The sequence below is a fragment of the Nycticebus coucang genome, chromosome 14 (genome assembly GCF_027406575.1).
Source record: "Nycticebus coucang isolate mNycCou1 chromosome 14, mNycCou1.pri, whole genome shotgun sequence".
Taxonomy (NCBI): Eukaryota; Metazoa; Chordata; class Mammalia; order Primates; family Lorisidae; genus Nycticebus; species Nycticebus coucang.
In genome coordinates, this window is record NC_069793.1 from 29,544,432 (window position 1) to 29,561,323 (window position 16,892).

A 16,892-nucleotide genomic window follows, 5' to 3' on the forward strand; every position below is an offset into this window, starting at 1 on the left:
GATGATGACCTGCAGAGCAAGAGCCAGGCAGCTTGGTGAAAAACTGAGAGGAGAATGTTCCTGGCAGAGAAAATGATGAAGGGAAAGTCTTTCCGGGATGATAGTAGAGGTTTGGGGAGGCTGGAGGGTATTGGTTGGTGAGAGGGTCCTGCAGGCCACCATGATGGGTTGGAGTTAATTTACTTACAAAAGGAAGTCTCTGGAGGTGTAATATGTCTGGAGGGAGTACACACTGAGTTTCACTCTGTTCTGACGAAAAGTTCTAATCCACTTACGGTAACTTTCAACAAAGGTCACTCTTTGGGTGGTTAGAACACCTATCCCTAAGTGGATTGAGAAAAATGGAGATTCATGTTGCTGCCTGAGCCCAAGTACAGATAGCACCTTTAGGCAACGCCTGGGATGTGTCTTTAACTCTGTTGACAGGCTCTTCCAATTCTGCCTTCTTTGGGAATATGTCCCAAAGTGGCACATTGACATTGTTATTGGACGTGTGGGGGACAGAACCAGGGTGGCTTCCCTCCAGGATTGGGGAAGTCTCTCAGCTGACCACAATTCTAACATCTGTCCCACCATTTGTTCTGGGCCTGAAAATCCCCAGTTAATTTCTTCAGCAAGTTTAGATCTCCAGGGTCTTGAATAAATTGGAGCTAAAGAAAATGGTTTCCAAAAGCCAACCAAGTAACCTCTGCATCTTCTCAGTTGCAGATTAGATTTTGTTCCTTAACATATTGGTTTTCAAACACCTCAGATTTACTCAAGAGTGCTTGTTTAAAATGTAAATTCCCCAGGTCAGCTTGGGAAATTCTCACTCCCTAGGTATGGGGTGAGCCCAAGGAATTTGACAGACAGGGGATTTTGATGCAGGTGGCCAAGAACTTGCAGACACGAATTAAGTTGTGGGAATCTCGTGTGCTATGGCTGAGTTTGTGTTTGTGGAGTCAAGAGCAGTCCTGGGGGAGAGGTCTTGGTGGGACCCTTAGGCTGGCAAGGGCAGAGGTACAAAGTGGGTAGAGGCTAAAAGGAACACGGCAGTAAGATAGACTCAACAGGCCAGTTCTAGATGAATGAATGGCCTGGAAAACAAGCGCAGAGCTGAGACTGGGACCAGTCTAAGAGCGGCACGGAAGCCACTCCCTCTTCCCCATTCTATAGACACATCCTTCTAGTATGGAAACCAAACCAACAATTACTAGGCATTGTCTGGCTTCAGAACTCTCAGCTGAACCCTCTGCTTCTTTACGCACTTTGGTTTGTGGCTTTATTTGCTTTATCTCAGGAGCTTTGAGTGGTGATTTTGAGTGCCGGGCATTTGCCCTTTATTTTCCACAGAATGTTATTTTTGTTGTTGTTGAAACAGTCTTACTGTGTTGCCCAGGCTACTGTGCTGGAGCATCAGTCTAGATCATAGCAACCTCAAATTCCTGGGTTCAAGTGATCCTCTTGCCTCAACCTCCTGAGTAGCTGGGACTATAGGCACCTGTCATGAAGCCCAGCTAATATTTCTATTTTTGGTAGGGCTGAGGTCTTGCTTTGCTCAGGCTAGTCTTGAACTCCTGAGCTCAAGGGAATCCTCCCACCTCGGCTTTTCAAAGTGATAGGATTACAAGCATGAGCCACCATGCCCAGCCAGAATGTCATTTTCAATGAGACAATTCATTGATACGGAAACCCAGGAACTCAGAAGCCTCAGGTTCTGAGTGAAAGCTCAAGTTACTCATTTTAAAAACAGGCATAAGAAAGCTCTTCTCTTGTCCTAATTAATGCTCATGCTAGTTCTGAAGGTGTTTGGGTTAACAAAGGGCTCCTGCTTGTCATATTTATCAACCAACATCCTTCACTTTCTGGCCTTTGATCCACATTCTCGGTTTACAGTGAAAACAGGCTTTTCCCAGCTGGCTGAGTTCTCCAGGGGTAAACTGTTACCTGTCTCTAGTTGCTTTGGCCCTGGCTCAAATGCATTCTCTAGGTGGACTCCTTGGTAAAGAGTCTTGAAAACATTTTCTCTCCATTCCAAAAATTGTTTTTCCCAGAAAAGTAGGAAAATTGAATGGCACACAAAACTGCTTGTATCTGTATTTTTCTAGACCTTTTTAATTTCTCTAGACACCTTGGAGAAAGAATTAATCTCTTGGTTTATGAAGATAAATGCCTTTGGCTTTACAGGAAAGTGCATTCTGCTCAGATATTTATAATCTCAGTGAATAAAGCTCTGGCCCCTGAGACTACCCCGCTGTTTCAAGAGATGTTGTGACTATGTGCACACCAGAATGTAAAATGGCAGGAAGGCTGTCCGTTTAATGCTTGTGACAACAGGCTTCTCTTAAATTTTCTGATGTCGAGGGAAGCTATCCTCAAACATGGCCAGCCTGCACCCTAGGGAGAGGACAAGGAGAAGCTTCAGATGAGATGCTCATCTGGAAAGAGAGTGGCTAGGCTGATGGTTTCACTATCTAGTGTCAGTTACAAGTCAGTTCTTTCCGGATAAGTTTTCTTTTGAAAGAACGTTTTTCTTAGGAAAACATCTGCAATTGGGTAGCCCGTGAGATGTTCTAGAAAACCTCGCTAACTCAGACGTGACTCATTAAGCGTGGGTGGCAATGGGACAGTGGGGTATATGTTAGAAAACCTACAAGGGATCCTTTCTCAGGAGTCAGAGAACAAATAATTGGACAGGCAGGGAAGGGACAGTGGTTTCTAGCAGTGGACACTGTGCGTGTTCAAAAATTTAATCCTTGCAGCAACCCTGTGAGGTTGGAGTCAGCCTTTCAGACCCTTGACGTTCATGTCTGCAAAATGAGAAAAAAACCCTAACCAAGGTCATATAGCTGGTAGGGGACAGGACAAGCTCACGTAGTTGTATAGACATCTCTCATCTACTCGTCACATGGTTTTTTTTTTTTTTTTAACCTGGGAAAAGACTTGGTTTGGAAACAATCACAAAAGACTCAAGTCTATGTAGGTGTCCCTCTCATTTTCCTGATTGCCTGACTCCTCCTGGGAGCCTACCTTCCCCATACTCTTTTTCTCAAATATGTTCAGCATTTTTAGTAAGGTATCAACCTTCCCACAAATATTTTCCTTTCCATCAGGAACTGTCACAGGCTGAACACATTCATGCCCCAGCAACACCACCTTGGATGATAACAAAAGGACGTTGCCAAACGTGAAGAATAGAGCGAGATGAGAGGGAGAAAATGGTTAGCTTTCCCCAAGAATGAGGACAGAAATCATTTCCAAGCTCTTTATGAAATACAAGATAGAAATTCCTATCTATAGAGAGCTATGACATATCACTAAAGGGAAGTGGTTTATGTTAGCAAAAGAAAATCCCCCAAACGAGGAGTTTCATAGACCTGAGATTGTTCTTCTCTTACTTCCTGGTTGTGTGGTCTTGGGCTGATTATTTAACTTTTCTGAACCTCAGTTTCTTTATCTGCCAAATAGGAATAATGATACCTGGACTTTAGGGTTGTGGTCAGAATTAAGTGAGGCAGTGAGTGTGCGGCTCTCACCAGTGTTTGAAACACAATGAAAAATGGCCAGCATTATTGTTAGAGGAATATGGAAACATGACTTTCAGACTCATAAGTCATAAAACCTCATTTCTCTAAATGTATTTTTTGGCTCAGATGGTTTTCTTATTTTGGCATCTCTCTCTTTCTCTCTCCCCTCCCCTTCTCTCTCTTTCCCTCTCATTTTAATATAGTCTCTATCTTTTAAGGCAAAAAAATGCAAATTTATACACATCCCCCCAAATACACACACCCATTTATACTTTTCTGTAAAGCTCAAAGTTATTCCCAAATTTCTAGCCTGGGTCCGAGAAACAGAGACATCTAACAAGATTCCCAGAGAAATAACATATGTCCTGTGTCCCTCAGCTTTTAACATGGCAGAAGATGGTAAAGCTAAAATATGGTAAAGCATGTCTTTTTTATTCCTAAAACTCACCTTGACAACCAAGTTTGCGTTTGGACTTTTCATCAGAGCAGTCACCACCCAATCCATAAAAAGACTTCAGTAGTTAGGGCAGTTAGCCCCCAAGTCAAAATAGCGTCTTTTGAATCTTATGGCCCTTTTCAGCAAAATTCTTTTTATACAGAAAAGTCAAGGGTTTTCCTCAGGGTGCAGTACACATAAAGCCTCAGATTTAAGTTCTGAATATGATAATGATCTCTTCAATGTTGGTTTTATTTTCCTTTTTCCTTTTGTGTTTTTCAGGTATTCTCCCCTGGGTATCGCCTGCCTAATTTGTGGGAAGATCATTGCAATCAAGGACTTGGAAGTGGTTGCTAGGCAACTGGGGATGTACATGGTAACAGTGATTGTGGGCCTCATCATCCATGGGGGCATCTTTCTCCCCCTGATTTACTTTGTAGTGACCAGGAAAAACCCCTTCTCCTTTTTTGCTGGCATTTTCCAAGCTTGGATCACTGCCCTGGGCACCGCTTCCAGGTAGAGAATACAAGAAATCGCCTTTCTCTCTGCTCACTGCTGTAGCCTCTTTGCCACTTCCTGTTTCTCCAAACCCTCCCACCACAAGTTAAATGAGAACACTTTTCACATTTTACTAAAACCTTTTTGAAAAGGTAAATGCTTTTCTCCTTCTAGGAGCTTCTGAGCTGATATGCGAGTGTATTGGAAATAGGATGTCATATTAAATTTTCCAGATGCTATTAACTTATGCCTAATTTTCACCTATAACGTGAGTTTTGTTTTTAGCGTTTTCCCTAGGGGCATAAGAGGATATTGTTCAATTATCTCACCTGCGATTTGGAAAATCCTATCCCTGATTATCACTCTATTGAGGTTTTGGCAAATAAATTTTCAAAAGTAGGAGAACCAGATTTTACAAGACAAATGGTATTATGGTTGAGCTTTTTCAAACAAACAGAAGCCAGCCAAGTCTTTGACCTTGGCATGAACGTCTAATGGACTATTCTGCCCTAGATTCGACATTGATAGAGAATCAGTTCCTCCCCAGTGTCAAGGTGACCAAGAAGAGCCCAGGGGAAAAAAACTTTTTGAATATCATCTTGGGCTGAATTTAGCAAAAACAAAAAAGAAACAAAAAGAAATTTATAAGAAATGCTTTATAATTTAGTATTTTAAAGGCTAGAGAGAATTTTATTCTTTAAGCTTGCAGTAGTCATAGTCTGGCAAGGCGGTGGCTGAGATCATGAAACAGGTGGCAGGGAGACTAAGCAGACTCTGAAATCCATGGCTTTTGGTCAAGACCTTGTTGCAGAGCCTGTGATCACATTCTCTGCTAGTGCGTTGGTCACTCTGTGACTCGAGGGCCTGCTGCTTCAAGGCTACTTCAAGGTCAAGCAGTCAGGGTTTTCATAAGTGATCTAACAGACCACTACTGTGGGAAGCCAAATTATGTTTCCATCTTGGAAATCAATGAGAATTTGGTGCTGGTAGAAAATGGAGTTTCAGAAAAGACTGGAATATACATACAATTTTGGGGATTCAATTCTGTATCCAGTTTCCAAGATAAAGAGAATTACTTCAAACTTCTTTTTTCTCTTCTTGGCCCTATAAATGTATGGCAAAGTATCTCTATCTATAAAGATTCCTTTCATTTGGAGACAAAGTAAAATTTTTTTTTCCAAAATAAAAACAATGTTATTTAATTTTGTTTTCTGGTTACAAGCATCATATTTTCTCATTGTGTGAAGGGCCAGGCAGCTAAATTTTGAAGAGGAAAATGAGTTTCTCCAGTAAGTTATTTCATGACCCAGTGGTAATTGGTCGTAACTTTCTAATTAATCTTAGAATTAATGGGAATTTGTCTTTCTAGTTCTTATGTACATTGTTTTATAAACTCCTGTTTTTAAATGGTCAATATACCATAAAAATTATAGTATTTTTTATTACTATGGACTTTAATACTATGTTTTTTATTTGAGACAGGGTCTCACTGTATTGCCCAGTCTGGTCCCAAACTCCTGGACTCAAGCCCATTCTCCCATCTCAGACTCCTGAGTATCTGGGATTGTAGACACCTGCCATTGTGCCTAGTTCAGGGCATTCTTTTTTATTTTCTCTTTCTTGTTTGTTTTAAAGATAAGGTCTGGCTCTGTTGCTCAGGCTAGAGTGCAGTGGCACCATCATAGTTCACTGAAAACTTCAGCTTCTGGGCTTTATTTTTTAAAGTGCATCATAATACACATGTGCTGCAATACAAACCCCACCCGCTGCACCCATAGTGACACACATATTAAGCCTAACAATTAAACAGGGCTGTGACAGACATCCTTATAAACACGTCTATTCAAGGTTGTGGAATTCCTAAGTCAAATGATGTGCATGTTGATGGTTTTGAAACATATCACCATCAATAATAAAACTAATAATAAAAAATTCATTATTTGATATTCCCACTAGCTGGGCTTGAGAGTCTCAAGGGTGGCTGCCCAGCTTTTCCCAGTGGTTTTAGAAGCTACAGTCAAGGAGGGCAGATGAGGGAAGGGTGTCCTGGGACAGACTTATCTCCATCCCTCTGACTTCAGGGCATGCTGTTAAAACTCTTCTGGAAAAAAAACCAGAAGAATCTCAAGTATCTAACAGTTATTATTAGCAACATTTGAAGACTGTCATATGGCCATGGAAGCAGGAGCCAAAAAGCAATGTCAGAATGTCAGCCTGTCAATGCAGGAAAGCTTAAAATTAAAATTCTCAAGTCCTAGTTTGTATGGATTGAGTATATGTGGATTTTTAAGACAAACAAATCCTGTCCAGTAGGGAAATAAAAGATATTTTCATACCTCACCAATCACTTTTCCCAATGGTATTTTGGAAAAATAAATGCAATAATAAAAATTAATGTGTTAAGGCTAGACACGGTGGCTCCCAGTACTGGGAGGCTGAGGCATGTGGATTGCTTGAGCTCAAGAGTTCAAGACCAGCCTGAGCAAGACTGAGACCACGTCTCTACTAAAAATAGAAAACTAGCCAGGGATTGTGGTAGATGCCTGTCGTCCCAGCTACTTGGGAGGCTGAGGCCAGAGGATTGCTTGAGCCTAAGAGTTTGAGGTTGCTGTGAGTTATAATGCACCACACTCTACCCAGGGCATCAGGGTGAAACTCTGTCTCAAAAAACAAAAAATTAAAAATTAATGTGTTCCAGCAATTCCAGAAATGTCCTTAAGTTTATGCAATCAAGAACCCTGGCTGCCTGATGTATGGCTAAGCAGTTATCTCAGACCAGTCCTAGTGTCCTGGCAGCCCTTCAAAAGGGACCCAGGAAAGGGCAGGGTGAGAGGAAGGAAGGGACATTAACTTCTCATTAAGACAGCTGGGGTGGCATGCAAATGATGACATTCCCTGTACCTGAATGCAAATGAGGCCAGACCCTAACTTCTCTCTGCGTTTAATAAGGTTTTAGTAATGAGATGACCCCCATCCTTCATTTCTTCTCCCTATCTAAGATCAAGTAGGTGGTATGAAACAGATCCCTGACTCAAAATCACAAAGATTATTCTGGTAACATGAATCTGGCTTTGCTAAAGTCATTTGAGAAGCTTGTGGGCCAGTAGTTTGATAAGATGCAGATTTCATGGTCCCTAATTTTAGAGCTTCTGTTCCTTGGTGCCAAGGAGGCCTTGGAATTTGCATTTCATTTAGTTTCCCTAAAGTGATGGTCTTCTCCCACTCTCTAAGAAAGCAAGGAATCTGTGTCCCTCCTAGTAACTAACTCTGACTAGGACTGTGAGTGCAAGAGAGAAAACACCTCTACATTCTAAATCATCCGGCTAAGGTCTGAGTAGAACAACAACAACAAAAGCTGGCTCACAGAGCACTCCCATTGCAGTTATGGTGTTCTGCATTGCTTTCTACACCATTCAGCTTTGCAGCAAATCCACCCACCCTCCAATGCACTTCTATCCACATGAAAATATATCCTGGTCTTCAGAAATATTATTCTTACAAATCTCCAATTTTAAAAGACATATGAATATGTCAGGAATTCTGGCCTTTGAGGCTGGGTTGTGTGGCCATGAATCTACATCCCACACCTGGGAAGACTGTGTGGGGAGGTTGCTTCATACTGTGTCTTTAATTAGCTGTGACACACCTGCTTTTCTGCTCCGTATTGTTGGAGTGACCATAGAGTTGGCTGATGACCACCTATCAGAGGTGTCATTGTCCATGAGATTCCCCAATGAATTGCTTGAAGTTCAGGTTTGTGCCAAAGGGTATGTGATGTGTATGTCGGTTTTCAAATTCACAAGCCCTGCTCAGGGCAATTCCCAGGGGCTGGATGAAATCCATGTAGTCATTTTATTGGAAACAGCATTTCTAGCTTGACAGTATGGGTCATTCAAAAATTCTTCGTTCCATTTCACTGTTGACAAGCTGATTTTTTTCTGACACAGTTTTGTTGTTGTTTTGCAACCCAATTTATGTGGGCAACCAGATGCACTTCCAAACTGAATCCAAGATAGAAACAGTGACCAAGCAAAGGAGAAGGAGCTGCTAGAAGCTCTCAAAAACCAGAACCAAAAAAATTATTTTGCTGCCTATTAGCATCTTAATAAGATTGAGTTTGAGCCTCCAACTCCCTGGTTTTTAATTTGGCTCCAGATGCAGGTCACATTGTTCTACTGTAACAAAGGAAGGAAACCCTTGCAGTGGCATTCCAGTTTGTTCTTTGTCCTGTTTCTCTAAAGTGGACATGACCTTGTCTCTCCTTTTTTCTGTGTCCCTTAGTGCTGGAACTTTGCCTGTCACTTTCCGTTGCCTGGAAGAAAATCTAGGGATCGATAAGCGTGTGACCAGATTTGTCCTCCCAGTTGGGGCGACCATTAACATGGATGGTACAGCCCTCTATGAAGCAGTAGCTGCCATCTTTATAGCCCAGATGAATGGCGTTGTCCTGGATGGAGGCCAGATTGTGACCGTGAGGTGAGCGAGGGTGGGGGGAAGCCTGGGAACAACTTTCTGCCCTACTTCCCCTCCATGCTAACTCCACCTGACAGAGACCACCTGAATTCCAGTTCTCCTGCTGGAAGAATGATGAGAGTAATAAGAGAAGAGGATTACTGTCAGCCATCAAAGGGAAAAGGTCACGGTAGAAAGAAGACTTGTGTTAATATCTTCTATTTGTCTTGCACATATCAACTCACTATGGACATCGGATATTGTTTGATTTTTAGCAATCTTATGATGGAGGCAAGGCAGCTGTTTAATAAACAAGGAAACTCAGGTGGGAAGAGGCATAGTAGTTTGTCCAAGGCCACAGCACTAGAAATGAGCTTGAAAGGCTGTCTCTGGGGCCAGCAATGGTCAAGTCTGGATTCAATATTTCTTTCATTAAAATACGTTCCCTTCAATATTTTAGGCAGAAATGAAGAAATACTGGAAGAAAGAGATTCCTCAATATGACCTATATAACATTTTATTACAAATGAATAGCACGCAATTTTTATTTTGCTGAAGCTATATATATATAGTTTTCTCATTTTAAAAAACTCAGAAAGAACCTTTTCCCGAGAGATCACTAAAAACACATTGCTTCTTCCTAAACTTAAAGATTTTACCTTCTGGTCAAGTCAACTCCTCAGCTTCTTGTTTTTAGGTAGCGTCACTAAAAATACTAGTCTTAAACCAGTCAATGTTGTATTGACACTATAGCATGAAATTAAACACTTTGTGATGATCTGAATATGATCACTGCCATTCCGCACAGGATATTCAATTGAGCCAGTTGCCAATTTCTGACTTCAATTAATGTAAAAAATAAAAACCCCACAATGAACCAGTCACCTGGTCTTATTCATGTCAGATTCCTATTCTCAGTGTCTCAATTTCCTCACCTGTGTGTAAATGAGGAAGGTATTTGGAATTTGGAACTGTAAATTGGTAGCTTATGGGTTAAATACAGCCCAGAGTGTTGCTTTGTTTGGCTTATAATATGTTGCAAAAAAATTAGTTTATCCTCTTAGAAGACAGGGGCACTCCAGTTCTCCACACTCTTCCCTGCTTCCTTTTATTTATCCTTGGCCTGTTGCTCCTGTCACCCTGCTTGGTCCTTTAGGACATTTGCATTTGCAAACCTTGAACTCTTCAAGTTTTCTTTCCTCTTCCAGATACTATGAGATCAGAAAATACTGGGAGTGGGTTACATTCTGTGTAACAAATGTACTTATTTAGAGAGAGAATTCTACATGCTGGAATAGCCAAGATACAGGTGTGTCGCTTTGAGAAATGACTCAGGTAGACACTGAAGGATACTTTCTGCCTCCGTAACAGTAATACCTCTGTTCTCATGGTTTCTCTAAGGTGGCAACTCTTTACATGCCCAACAAGACTGAAGAGAAGGGAGAGTCATCATACCCATTTTAAGGAAAATGAAGCCCAGAGAAATTATCTGATAAACTCAGGTCTCATTGCTGTGGGCACCAGAGGCACAAGTCAAATCTCTGTTCCACAGCCAACCTCTTTCAACTACGCAACATTTCTGCTTTTTGACTGTGACTCAAAGGAAGATATTAGAATAGTAGTTTGACTTACCTGTTTCCTTGGGCATTAGAAGAGGCATTGTTCTTTAAGGCACTAGCCCTTTCTCCCCACTTCAAACCTCAACCAACACTGTCAACTTCTATGTTAGAAATTCCTGTAATAATCTGGTGTCTGGTAGGCCCATGGTTTCCAATAGTTCATTTTCTAGGAAGCCTTTAGTGGTATGGGGCCATTTTAGGAGACTTCTCCTAAGAAGCAGAGTCTAGTCACGTCTGATTTCTCTACACGCTCAGATTATTAAAAAGTCTAAACTGATGGACTGCCTATGTCTGTCATAGTGCTGAAGATTGCCACTAGACATGTTCGCCATGTGTTCTAGGGGCGAATACCGCCATGGAATGACACTTTGAAGTCTGAGTTTAATCTGTCTAGCTTTGAGGTATTCAGCCAGCTCAGGGATATTTTTGTTGAAACACAGGTTTCTTCTCTGTCCTTATAACCATTGCAAAAGATTTAATGAGTATTCCACATGCATCTGAGTTCAGTCCAGCAACTAAGTCAGCAAACAGAGAAAAGAAAAACTCTCCATGGATAAAATATCAACGCACAGAATGCAAAAATATCAAATAAGAATCACTTTTGTTTAATCTGCTAGAATGCATTATCCAGAAAATTTCCTAGGGAAGCTCTTGGCAAACTATCTCATCTATTCTTGGAGATGAGGAAACTGAGGCTCAGAGAATGGGTCACATGCAGCCTCTAGAGGAAGACCTCAAATTTAGGTTTCCAAATGCTGATGTTTGCTCACATTAATTAAGGCTTTTAGCTTGTGATCCCAGAAAGAGCCCTAAAAAGTAGGTATTAGTTTTCTGTATTTTATAGATGGAGAAAATGAAGCCCTGTAAGGTGAATTAACTTGCCAGAGATCATACTGTTTTTAAGTGGTAGAAATGGGATTTGAACCCAGCCAGGTAACCCTGGAGTCTGTGCCTTCAATCATCACACAGACTGTCTCTACTGTACTATATTGTTGAGTTGCATGTGTTAGTTTATATACATAATGTTATCCTCACAACCACCCAATGAAGTATACACTATAAGGGGAGCCTCAGTTTCCTCTTCTGTATAATGACAACAATAATCAGCCATTCTGGGGTGGTTGAGAGCATTGTGTCAGGTGCACAGTTCCCTGTCAATAAACATTAGCTACTAGTATTGTCACTATTACTGATGTCCAGTAAAATGCAATAGTACTCCTGGAAGATTAAAGAAACATGTGTCAGTGACACAGTGAGTTCTATGACATTTTAGACAATGGAGAACATTCTTCAAGTTGGAGTATCAAGCCTTCTAATTACGTCTCATAGATATCCCATGAGACTGCTGACCCTGTTTGCTTTAAAACTCACAGATGTAAGGAGTTTCTTAATGGAGCCCTTTGTCTGGCCAACATGACTTCCAGGCCCTCAATTCTTGGCCTTGATGGCAACTGTGCCTCCCACCAAGTACATCATTAGAGGGGGACTTAGACATGAGAGAATGGACCAGTGCCTAAGTGATTTGGATCACGCTCAAATTATGTATATTTACCTATATAGGGCTTGTTTTACCTTAACAATGACACTACTGAGTATTTTCACTTGGCAAAGGATAAGGCCATTTACGTTTAAATCTCAGGCCCCTGGGCAAGTTCAGCCAAGTCTTCCTTAACTATAGACCAGGCGTCCTTAAACTGCGGCCCACGGGCCACATGAAGTGGTGTGAATTGTATTTGTTCCCGTTTTGTTTTTACTTCAAAATAAGATATGTGCAGTGTGCATAGGAATTTGTTCATAGTTTTTTTTTTTAAACTATAGTCCGGCCCTCCAACGGTCTGAGGGACAGTGAATTGGCCCCCGGTTTAAAAAGTTTGAGGACGCCTGCTATAGACACCATAGGGCTATCCTGGGAGGTCCCATCACAGGTATACGTAGTTCACTGCCTGCAATTTAATGGGAGGAAAATAGCCAAGTCCAGCTTCATGCTGTGCTTCCAAGCCAATTCCTCATCCTCCCCTTTCCCTGCATGTGGGAGAACAGTGATGAGGAGTTCTCAGCATGTATGTGAATTCAGTTTTCAGTGTGGGGAGGAATGCGGGCAATGAGCTAGCATGGTGCTGGAACAAGCAGATCAGTGTTCAAGTCCCGGGAGACCATGTTTGAGCTGTGTGACCTGAAGGTACTCCACCCCCCATGATGGTTTCCTCATGGGACAAGCAGATATTTTAAGTGTGTCCCTTGCAGTGCAGTGTGAGGTTCTGCTCTGATATTGTCCATCTATGTGGTACCTTGCACTAGCTCCAGGAAGCAGAGGCATGGAAGGTCAGGCAAACCAGAAAAGGATGTGGGGAGAGAGGGGCAGACACTGCCCATGCAGCTGTTGCAGGGCTTGGACTCCCACAGACACTGCCCATGGCAGGATGATGAGGCTATTACTGGGGTAGAGGAACAGGGGGAACCAACTTCTAGGAAGAATCCTCTTTACAAGGTTTTGTCTCACACAGCCAAAAGATAACCAGATAATGCGGCTGTAGCACAAGGGGCATGGAAGAGTGATTCATGACAGAAGCTACTGATACTGTAAATAAAACATACAAGGCTAAGACTGTTGGAACTTGGGAAATTCCCCTTCCTTCCTGTTCTGTTTGTCTTGGGCAAATGGCTGAGAATTCCCACCTTCCAGCTCTTGGGACTTTAGGGAAGTTTTCATTGCAAAGCAGCCTGGCCCTGCCTGGATTTCTACCTGAATTCACATTTCCTGGGGGTTTTAATGTGCCTGGACTCCTTTAAGTGCTTTTCGATTACTCTTGAAAGCTTCTGACCACTCCCGGAGGGAGAAGCCTTTGTTATGTCTTTTGCACAGAGGAGGAAATCAAGGCACAAAGAGGCTAACTTGACTGTAATCATGTAGTTAATAAGTAGTCTCTGAATCCTGACACCAGCTCTGCTTTGGTGGGACAGGGGGAGGGCGAAGTCTGGATCTGTAGAGCACACCCAAAGGAGGTGTCTCTTCGTTAGGACAGGCCTAAAGCTGGGATGGACAGCAATATGGAAACAGCAGCTCAAATCACAGACTTTGGAGGTAGGTAACTTCAGGTCCCTTCCAACTGTGAGAATCCCCCCCATATGCTTGGATATGCTGATGGCCTGGATTCTGTTAAAACACTTTGAGAGGCTGCCTCTCAGCAGCAAGGAGCCTGAGTCTCTACTCTAGAAACTCTAGGATTTTATCACCACAAAGAAAGAAGCCCCCTTTTCTTTTCAGCACCCACAAAGTCAACGTGGGAATCCATATTTTCAAAAGTATCCTTGCATTTTGACATGAGAGCTTGTATAAATGGCATCCAGAAAAGAAACACGTCACTGCCCTTTGCTGGACCACAGAGACACTCCTCACCCTGGTGTGTAGATAAAGCACGTGAACCCTGGATTAATCGTATCCCAGAGACAGACTTCAAATGAGTGCTGGGGGTGCCCCTGGCACTGCTTGGAAAGAAACTGATGAGATGCTTCAGAAAGAAAACCTGTATTCATTTCATTATCATTTCTTGGCACTCTCTTTCTGAATAATGTCTTTTCTAGCGCCTGGTGAAAATGGACAGGCGTCTGAAGCTTAATGTCATTTGCAGTGTGTTGATTTGTTCCCCTGATGTCCACTCAGTCAGGTCTGGATATTTTCAATTCTGAGTTCTCGTGTTAACATTGGCAATGGTCTTCCCAGACCCCTGCCACGTAGTCCAAAAGTCGGAGATGCTTGTAGAAACGTAAAGGCATAAGCAGAAATGAATGCAGTTTGTTCCCGGAGAGCATTAAGGGTGATTTGGGTTTTTTTTTGTTCATATTTTTCTGCCTGTTTTTAAAGCCTTGCTTACCATCTTTGAGCCCTGTTAGTCTAATATTAAATATCATGATGATAATAGGGTTATAATTCATGAACTTTTAAGCTTCTACCACAGATGAGCAGAAACCAAATAGACCTTGATCTTGGGTCTTGGTACTTGGAGTTTAAAATTCCCAGGGATGGTTTTGCCATGACTTCTTCTCTTCCCATAACCTGGTCTTTTCTGTTCCCACAGCCTCACGGCGACCCTGGCGAGTGTCGGTGCAGCCAGCATCCCCAGTGCTGGGCTAGTTACCATGCTTCTCATTCTCACGGCCGTGGGCCTGCCCACAGAGGACATCAGCCTGCTGGTAGCTGTGGACTGGCTGCTGTAAGTGCCCATGTGTGAGGGGTTCGTTGGGGATTGTGAGTACCGCCCCCCAGAGGTGGATGGCTGGCAAGGTTGCAGCCCATATCTTAGCCAATCACCAGGGCAACCCCCAGGCGGCTTCTCTCACATTTACTGAGTGCCTACTTGGGAACAAAGAAGATGGAATCTTTGAGGGCCTTCCAGTCTAGTGCAGGAATCAGTCAGATTATAATACAAAGTTAAAAGTGTCGTAACAAGGAACCAACTATCCATCTATGCAAGGAATCTCAAAACATCACTGAACAGGAAGTGAACAAAGGCAGACACAAGGGAATAGGTATTGTGTGGTTTCCAAAAAGCTCTAGGGAAAGAACATAGGGAAATAGAAAGAGATCAGTGGTTGTCTGGAACCAGGGGTGGAGGAGTAGAGACTGGCTGGGGAAGGACACGGGAAAGCTGTAGCAGTGATAGAAGTGTTCGCACAGGTGTGCACAGCACCCGTATTTGTCAAAGCTCATCAAACCATGCACTGAGAATCGGTACGTTTTATGTATATAAATTATATTTCATTATAGGAGATTAAAAAAATAGCACACATATAAAAGCACAGTGATTGGAAGAGGCCTCTATCCCAGGCTGGGGTGGAAGGGTAGAATATCTGGAAACAATGAAAAGGTTACTGAGTTCCAGTACTCATGAGGTGCCGGCCACTACACTGAGCACTTTACATCTTCCTCTTATAACAGTCCTCAAAGTCCAGGGTGACTACTCCCACTTTACGGCTGAGGAAACTGAACTTTCCAGAGGTAAAGTGACTTGGGAATGAACAGAGATTCTACCCTAGGTCTACCTGTTTGGGAAGCTCACTGTGTTCTTGTTCAAGCCTTTAAAGGCGGAGTGGCTGAACTAAATCACCACTGATAGAAATGACCCCAGGGTATGTTAGTGGGAGAGGAAATGGGCCATTCCGGCCAAAGCCAGCCTGTGCAAGAGTTACAAACAGGGTGGGACCTACGAGTGGTCTAAGATTGCTGGAGGCAGGGAGGGGCAAAGTGTGAGGCAAGATGGACAGCCTTTTGAAGGCCATGCATAGAGACCTGAACTTGACCGTGCATGTGTAGCCCAGCTCACTTTCCCAGGGAAGGGCATTTTTGTGTAGAAGACCACTGCTCATCCACAAAGGGGGCAAGTCTAGCCCATAGTCTCCAATAAGAAGTGGGGAAAGGCTGCTCTCTACTGGCCCATTTGGGCTCTGAGGTTCCATGAGGTGAAAATCCGTGCCTCCTGTCTGCTCTTGGAGTTAAGTGATGGGGCCTTAGGTGATGCCAGGGGCATCAAAATCACAGTGACAAGTGCCACCAGGGAGAGTTAAGGTCAAAGTGCCAACACATACTTTTTCAGCTGCCTCACATGTAGGCCAGTGGCCATTTTTCTGACATTTATTGGCATAGATTTTAAGAGCCAGAAGCCACATTTTGTGGACTTGAATTTGTTCTTCCTCCATATGTCCACCCTTCTAAAGAAGGAAAAATGTGAGTGGCTGAAGGGAAGAAAGATCTCTTGCAGGGCTAGAAGGAAGCCTGATCTCTCCCCAAGACTGGCTTGCTGTTGGTGCCGCCAGTGGGGCTTAGGTTAGAGATAAGACATGGCTTCCTGCGTGTGATCTGAACGTGATCTGAGCATGATCTGTTCAGCTCAGCAGGGCTGCAAGGAAGGTCATGGGTCACCATCAGAAGACTAGAAGCACTGTTAGTAGAAAGGAGATGAGAAAATGAAGTAACCTCACATCTGTCCTGAGAATCTCTCAGTGGCAAGAGCGAGGTAGTGGGGCCCTTCCCCACTAGCTTGATTTTCTCTATGCCTCATCTTGGCCCCAAGGGGCAGCCTTTCCCATGACATCTGTTCAGACAAGGCAGCCGAGACTGAGTAGTTGGGTGTGAGTAGGAAGGTTTGGGAGAGGACAGGATGCCAGTGACAAAGGTGTGTGGTAGGATCTGGATGGGGAGGAGCAGAAGGAGAGAAGATGTTGGCAGTGATCTGAGGACAGGGCTTACCAGAGTTGCTGGCTGATAATCAGGGCCTCTCAGCACAAGAGGAGAGAGCCAGGCAGCCATCCCAATCCCACCTGCTCCCCTAGGACCTGCTACCTGCTGTTTTTTTGAGTCTTCTCAACTCAAGCTCTCATTAGGGT

The 16,892-nt window shown here is 43.1% G+C and overlaps 1 protein-coding gene across 4 annotated transcripts in view; it reads left to right on the forward strand.

Moving 5' to 3' along the window:
- The window catches only part of SLC1A2 (solute carrier family 1 member 2), a 161,355-nt gene that overhangs the window by 118,832 nt on the left and 25,631 nt on the right, over positions 1–16,892 (forward strand). For all 4 annotated transcript variants that reach the window (XM_053560074.1, XM_053560078.1, XM_053560076.1 and 1 more), the window contains 3 exons: positions 4,225–4,458; positions 8,722–8,916; positions 14,588–14,722. In XM_053560074.1, the coding sequence (XP_053416049.1) occupies positions 4,225–4,458; positions 8,722–8,916; positions 14,588–14,722 (564 nt within the window). The remainder of the gene's footprint in view (positions 1–4,224; positions 4,459–8,721; positions 8,917–14,587; positions 14,723–16,892) is intronic.